The sequence below is a fragment of the Phaenicophaeus curvirostris genome, chromosome Z, assembly GCF_032191515.1.
Source record: "Phaenicophaeus curvirostris isolate KB17595 chromosome Z, BPBGC_Pcur_1.0, whole genome shotgun sequence".
Taxonomy (NCBI): domain Eukaryota; kingdom Metazoa; phylum Chordata; class Aves; order Cuculiformes; family Cuculidae; genus Phaenicophaeus; species Phaenicophaeus curvirostris.
This window is the reverse complement of record NC_091431.1, coordinates 55,389,231-55,397,261: the sequence shown is the minus strand read 5'-3', so window position 1 is coordinate 55,397,261 and position 8,031 is coordinate 55,389,231. Positions and strand designations below refer to the sequence as shown.

The window sequence follows — 8,031 nt, the reverse complement described above, 5'->3', positions numbered from 1 at the left end:
ATCCCTTTCAAAACAGAGGAGGCACTAGGACCACAGACTCAGATGAAAACAGTTTTGAAGAACTAAATTCAATATTTGTAACCTTAATTGTGATCCACTCTCTGCTTTGTACTGTGTTTCAAAAGCCTGTTTCCATTCAGGAATTCTGCATGCTGGAGAGGGATATAAGAGTACATGGAAGACTGATCCTAAAAGCCTGCTAATAGAAGCAACAGGAACTCTAATAAAATTAGTTTCTATTCTTAACTTTCTGGGACAGATTCAGATACTAGTTGATAGGGTCACAATATAAATACTTTAACAGATAATCCCAGCTCTTTCTGAACCAAATACTGCTTTTGTGGAGAAACATAAAACTGAAAATGCAAAGGAACAAGCACAAAATCCTGCTGGCTTCCACAGCACATAAAACACTTGAAAATGGACACAGTCTGCTCCATCTAGACACTGACAAAAATAAGCTGGAAGTATCCCTGAGTACCCCTCTTTCAGGCAAAATCCTCTGTATTCTTTTGGCAAGGAAGGGATTATCTCACGTATTCGTGATACAAGAAACAACGCAATATTATTGGTCCCAAGGGCTTTTATTTTTCCTTTATCAGCTGTTCAACACTGAATACCGTATACCAATGCATAAAGGTAAATACAAAAATCATTAAGTATGAAAAAACAGTCCCTCAGATTTAACTCTAACAGTGAAGAGAGAACACAGAACAATGGAAACTTAAGAGTAAGGTCTTCCAGAAATAACAGAACTGTACAACAAATCAAGTCATAACAAATCTGACAATATCCAATTCTGTAGATAAAGTCTGTGAAAGTCTGCCTGAACGTACATATCAGCGCACAATTGAATTTCAGCCTTCATCATCACTGCTGCTCCATGCATCTTCATATGCTGGATTTAAATGCTGTTGAGGTAGAGACTAAAGAAAATAAAAATACTCTCAATTGTTTGCTTAATTAAAAAATATGTAACTTAAATAAGGGCAATGCAAAAGGCATTTCTTAAATTACTATATGTAGACAAACTATCATATCTCTCAGGAATACTGGAGTTTTTAAAACCAATTCTCCAGCCATTTCACTGATTAGAGGCAGGGTAAATTATGAAAATAAATAGTACTCTTTAATTCCAATTTCAACAAAAAGTATCTGGAGCACTGACTGGAAGTTTTGTAGATGTCTGGTATAAAACATAACAGATAGATACTACTCCGTTTGTCCTGGTTTTAAGTCATAATTTCCCTGGCCCAGCATAACTGAGCACTACTGTCTCTAGAAGTAGTCCTGGCCTCTACCCAGATCCAAGCACCATTTTTAATCTCAGCTCCTGCTAGGGTCAAGCCAAAGGGTTTGTGCAGCTATGCAGTGCACTAAATCACAGTTTTGACTCGTATTAAAGCTTTTTTCTTGTTTACTTCTATTCTGGGTTCAGGTTTGGGTTATACAGGCATTCAAATAGCTGCTATAGTGCATGAGAAGGAGCAGGAACTAGTGGCCTGAGGAGAGCAGAACTGCTTCTTTCAGAGGCAGTGCTCATCTACAACACTTGCGAAAAACAGCTGTACCTTAACAGATTTCAAAATAACGACACATTACATATGCCCACCATATCAAATTTGAAAGGACAGTTCTAATCAGAGCCGAGTAATTAATGTGTTGCTGTGGGTTCCTATTTTTGTTTTTCAGACTAAGAAGAAACAATTCATACACATTGAAACACTTAGTTACAAGAAAAATGTTCATTTCAGGTCAACTGAACACATTTTGGGTTTAGGATGTATAATCTTTCAAACTACTGTTTTCTTCTTCGCTGAAGTGTAGGGTAGTTTTTGAAATAAGTTTTCTTATGAAAAAAACAAATGTTTTGTGCTTCTTATCATTTCCTTATCCAAACCAGAACACGTCAGCAACTTTAAAAAGTGGCATTTTTGTATGCTATGAAACAAAATATTAATATATCCTGGTTTTTTTAAACAGATGCATAGTATACAATATCTTTGGCACCTTTCTAATTATAAAATAGCATAAACAACAGGAAACAGTATGGGAATTACTAGAATCAACTAGAAGTTGAAAGGCTGATAGCCAAATGACAAGTACTACTTTCAATTAAGTGAGAAGCTAGAACTCTGCAAAATATTTTACTAAGCTATGAGAGAAAATGTCCTCTTGAAACCACACAAAAATCAAAAGATTATACAGAAATAATATGCCATTCCCCTCTTAATTAGGAATTGTTACAAGTTTCAATGGCGAAACACATACTTCATATTTAATTTCCACACCACCTCCCTAAGCATAGAAGCCATAACAAGTATAGCTCAAACTCAGAAATTCATTACCTTTTCAGAGATGTCATCAGGAATTGGCTCTCGAAGAGCTGGTATCCACGCAAGGATATTGCAATCTTTGCTACCACTATAAAGTTCCTTTAAGAAGCAAGCAAAAATTACATTTACATAAACTTAACAGAACAGTGACATAGATATAATGATGGAAAAGTGTATGAAATACTTATTTAAAAATAAAGACAAATACACAATTTCTAATTTGTACTATAATCTTGATAAACAGTATTTTAAAAGATAAGCCAAACTAAAATGAGTAAGTTATACTTTCCCAGATTGCTCACCAAAACAGCACTACCCTGATTTAAATTAACTTTATTGCTTAAATGCACTTTTCTTCCTTCTGTCATATCTTCCAAAAAGAAACCTATTTTAAGCAGTTAGAAGCTGAACAGATTACTTATGTTCAATGGAGGTGTAAGGGGGAGGGGGCAAGAAAAGATTTGTTATAATTAAAAAGTATGAATCAACTAAAAAGCATCTAGTAAAACATGTTGGAAGAGCATATAAGTATGGAACAAAGAAGTATTAAGTAAACATAATTTCAGTATGCCTAGGGAAGGAAAAGAACAAATAAAGAATAATTTGAAGCCTGTATCCTGTTGGGAAGGCAGAGATCAGAAAGACCAATTTATTATTTTTAATATAAATAACTCTGTTTATTATGGTAATGACTAAGGACTGAGATCCCATTGTGCAAGGCACCCTGCAAACACATGGAAGCAAACAGTCTCTACACCAAACAGCTAACAGTCAAATATAGCTTAGTTTTCTTAGTTCTTTGTTAAAGGAAATACAGACTTCCCTTGTCACTTTAAACCGGAGAAATTTTGCTGATGAGAAATACTGCACCATCTTTGCAGTACATTTTGTATTAATAATGCTCCTGTTTTCCCAAGTGCTACTTAAATGAACGCACATGAAGATATTCCCCTATGTCTTCAATCTTGACTCACATCCCTGCATATTATTTGCAATATCTTTCAACACCTGAATATTGCCATGCATTTAAACTGCCTGAGTGAAATGTATAAAATATTGTTTTCGTATTCAGACTGGCAGTATGAAAGCCTTGCTTTAACAGTTTTGCCTTATACACTTAAACTAGTAGCTCTGTGCACATGTGCACATTATTAAGACTTTGATTCAACATAAGCTTAATAAGAAATCACAGTTCTGTCTTTGCAGAAAGTCTCCTATATTATCTAGATTTAATTCTAGAACTGCATGAATTACACTGAAAGTTAGTGCAGGAATTTAATGCCTAATTCCTAAAAACACTCACTTATGTGGGTAATCCCTCAGAAAGCTCACAGTTGCTCATGTAAAACTGGTCCCATGTATGAAGTTATTCATACATAAAACACAAGATTAAAGTTTGTAATTGCATGAGAGAGAAACATCCAACTTATGTTGTTTAAAAGAAGACAGGTCAAAATTGTGTCAACATATAGATCAAACCCCACTTTATCTTACCAGAAGTACTCTACTCTGGCCTCTTGTCTTTGACAAAATACAAAATGTCACCAGAACTTTATAGCCTCCTCCTATGCCAAAATCTATCCTTGTGAGCAACGTCACAGTGACATCAGCATGCTTCCATTTAATATCAGCATTCTGAATGATTACTCACATAAATGGGTATTCTTAGGATTCTAGCTTTCAAGAAATGCAAGTCTCACTTTCTGATCCTGACATTGCAAGATCAACAATTAAAATGCACTGCACCGTTAATACTTCCAATTATTTATTACAACCTGAAATGGTGATTCATACCTCAAGTCATACCTCAATTAAAAGCCAGTGAGTTCCATGCCTGTTTATGACAGTCTAGGACACACATATTGTATCACGAACATGCTCAATGTGTGTTTGTGGTATAATACATTGAAATATTATAATATTTGAAGACTCTGAGAAAAGATTGTAAATAAAACCTAATTTAACATTCAGTTGTCTTTACTTACTAGCCTACCACTAGATTCACCAATTATCTTTGTAGATGTCACTGGCATTTCTTGCACAATAGAAGTAGCTATAATTTAAAGTAAAATTGTTACCTAATGCATACCTAATATTTTATAACAACTTATGTGTGCATGGTGCTTTACACCATTTCCTTTTCAGAAAAGGCAATGTATTGTCATAGAATCATTAAGGTTGGCAAAGACTTCTAAGACCATCAAGTCCAACCATCAATACACCACCACCATGCCTACTAAACCCTGTACTGAAGCACCACATATACGGGCTTTTTGAATGCCTCCAGGGATGGTGACTCCACCACTTCCCAGCGCAGCCTGTTCCAATGCTTCATCACCCTTTCAGTAAAGAAAATTTTCCTAATATCTCATCTAAACTTCCCCTCACAAAACTTGAGACTGTTTCCTCTTGTCCTATCACTAGTTACTTGGTTGAAGAGACCAGCACACGTCTAGCTACAACCTCCTTTTAGGTAGTTGTGGAGAGCAATAAGGTTACCCTTCAACCTCCTCCGTACCAGGCTAAACAATCCTAGTTCCTCAGCCCTTTCTCATAAGAATTGTGCTCTAGACCCTTCCCCAGTTTTGTTGCCCTCTTCTGGACATACTTCAGCAGCTCAATATCTTTCTGGTATTGAGGTGCTCAAAACTGAACACAGTGTTTGCAGAGTAGCTCCACCAGTGCTGAGTACAGGGCACAATCCCTTCCCTGCTCCTGCTTGCGACATTTTTTATACAATCCAGGATGCTGCTGGTCTTCTTGGACACCAGGGCACACTGCTGGCTCAGGTCCAGCCAGTTGTCAACCAGCACCCCCCAGGTCCTTTTCTGCTGGACAGCTTTCCAGCCACTCTTCCCCAAGCCTTGTTTGTTTACTTAAATTATTTTAAGCAGCACAATGGCACAATGGTATCTAGTATATTAGATCCAACAGTAAGCATCTAAGAGATTGCACAATGAAGGTTGCCTCTTCCACACCACTCTTGAAATTACCAACCTCCTATTAAATTAATGGCTCTTAGTAAAGAGTCAAATTCTGCAGTTCTTGTTACTCAAGTAGACTAACATCTTAAGAACGTTACAGAGATATTTAGATTAGAACAATTTAGGCCAACAATAATACAGTTGATTTTATGGCTCTGTTCCCAGGATCCTAAAAGCAATACTCATATATACACATTAACTGATTCTCATACCACTGTGGAGAGAGCTCTACATAATATCTCAAACACAAAGCCATTCCATGCAACCTGCTAATTAATTTGTACCAAATGAGAACAGATAAAGATTGATATTGCTGGATTGCAAATAGCTAGTTGCTAGCTGTGGTGGGTTGATCCTCCTGGCTGGATGCCAGTTGCCCACCAAAGCCACTCTATTGCTCCCATCCTCAGCTGGGCAGGGAAGAGGAAAACCTAACAAAAGGCTTGGGGCTGAGATAAGGACAGCAAGAGCTCATTCGCTAATTACCGTCATTGCCTATACAGACTTGACTCGAGGAAAATTAATTTCTTACCAATTAGATCAGAGTAGAATATTGAGAAATTAAAACTAAATCTTAAAACATTTTCCTTGCAATCCTCTGGTTTCACCTCATTCCCAATTTTCTCTACTTCCTGCCCTGCAGTGGCACAGGGGATGGGTAATGAGGGTTGTGGTCAGTTCATTACACTTGTTTCTGCTGCAGGGGGAGAACTCCTTACGCTCTGCTTCATCATGGGGTCCCTCCTATAGGAGACAGACATAGATCCCTCCCATGGGGCTGCAGTTCTTCACAAACTGCTCTAGTCTGGGTCCTCTCCACAGGGTGCAGTCCTTCAGGAACAGACTGCTCCAGCATGGGTCCCCAACAGGGTCACAAGTCCTGCCAGCAAACCTGCTGCAGTGCAGATTCCTCTCTCCATGGGTCCAGAGGTCCTGCCAGAAGCCTGATCCAATGCAGGCCTTCCATGGGATCACAGCCTCTTTCAGGTAACAGCCTGCTCTAGCACAGTGCCTCCATGGGCTGCATGTAGATATCTGCTCCACCGTTCACCTCCATGGGCTGCAGGGGGACAGCCTGCCTCACCACGGTCTTCACCTCTGCAGGGGTGAAGGTGAATCTCTGCTCCATCACCTGGAGCTCTTCTCTCCCTCTTCCTTCACTTATCCTGGTGTCTGTGAGCTTTCTCTCACATATTCTCATTCTTCTCTTTAGCTGCAATTGTGCAGGATTTCCCTCCATCCCACTTCTGAAACATGTTATCCCGGAGGTGTGACCACTTACTGATGGCATTGGCCTGGACCAGCAGTAGGTCCAACCTGGAGCCAGCTGGCATTGGCTCTGTCAGACATAAGGGAAGCTTCTAGAAGCTTCTTACAGAAGTCACCCTGTAGCCTCCCATCTACCAAAGCCTTGCTGCACAAACACAATACACTTGCTTATCAGAGATCATTATTGATGATACTGTTCTGCACAAACAGAAGACCCTTCTCACCTCAAATACGTAATTGATGCAACGTTAAAGAGCCTATTCCACAGCCTTTTAGAGACTGTTCCAGTTATGAGGTAAAACAAAGATCGTAACTAAAATGCAGTTAATGAGCAGAAAGAATGTGAGGGACTGGTGGCAACCAGCATCACCAGAAGTTCAGAACACTTTAAAAACTAACAAGAAAATCTAAGAACCAGACTGGGGGCAGGTAGGACAAAAATCATTCAGTGTGGTTAAGGACAGCAGACAAAGTTTAGAAGACTATCAATACAAACAGAACTCTTAATGATGAAGACTCACTACTAGATGGAAATGGCAGAAACTATACAGAAAAGATGTGGACCTTGTTTCATATGAACATAGTGTACTAATTTCAAATTTACCCATAAGAATGTCAACAAGCCACCTGCTACACATTTTACCAGTTGATGCATAACTTCTATCAGAGAGACTTAGAAGAGCTGTCTAAGAAAAATTCTGGCTCGAGTTAATTATATGTTAATATGTACTGCAACACTACAAAACTGAAAGTGAGCCAATACACTATTGAAGAAAAAAAGAAAAAAAGGAAGAAAGTAGAATGGTATAGTTAAAAATTGATTAATTGACATTTCTTTAATCCTAAACAAGACAATGGAGAAAGATAAATGATTCAGTTACTGAAGAGCTAAGGTATAGGATTATAAACATCAGTCAGTTTGCAACAAAGCAGGTTTTGTCAAGCAAAGCTGATTTTATTTACTACTAGTAACTGAAATTAGAAATGCACAACTGTGAATAACTTTTGTAACATGTCGATTTAATATTGCAAGAGTGAAATAAAGCAGGTAACTACCAATTTTACAAATGGCTGCATTCTCAGAAAGGAGTTTTAACTGGGAAATGATAATTTCTATTGGAATTACATGAAGACTGGGGAATGTATTAATTGTCTCAAGATTGAATGACCTATTTGGAAGTACAGGTATGAACACAGTCAAAATAACACTACTACTACTATCTTTGGTGTTGAGACATTGACCACAGTAATGCTATTCCATCAGAGTAGCAAGTTAACACAACTAAAAGCAGCACATTTAAAGAAAAAGGACGTCCAGTCACATTTCTATAATATAGAACTGAACTTTGGAAAAATGGCGATTCTGAAAGAGAATCAGGAATCACAACAGATAAAAAACCAAGTTTTTGTCAGCATAAGGCTGATGACTGATGCACTTATTG

The 8,031-nt window shown here is 38.0% G+C and overlaps 1 protein-coding gene across 1 annotated transcript in view; it reads right to left on the bottom strand.

Annotated features, from left to right (window-relative positions):
- Positions 1-565: 565 nt before the first annotated feature.
- The window catches only part of ERCC8 (ERCC excision repair 8, CSA ubiquitin ligase complex subunit), a 29,620-nt gene continuing 22,154 nt past the window's right edge, over positions 566-8,031 (bottom strand). Inside the window, exons 11-12 of the mRNA XM_069880227.1 lie at positions 2,349-2,435; positions 566-926 (exon numbers count right to left, since the gene is read on the bottom strand). Of these exons, the coding sequence (XP_069736328.1) occupies positions 858-926; positions 2,349-2,435 (156 nt within the window). The 3' untranslated portion in view covers positions 566-857. The remainder of the gene's footprint in view (positions 927-2,348; positions 2,436-8,031) is intronic.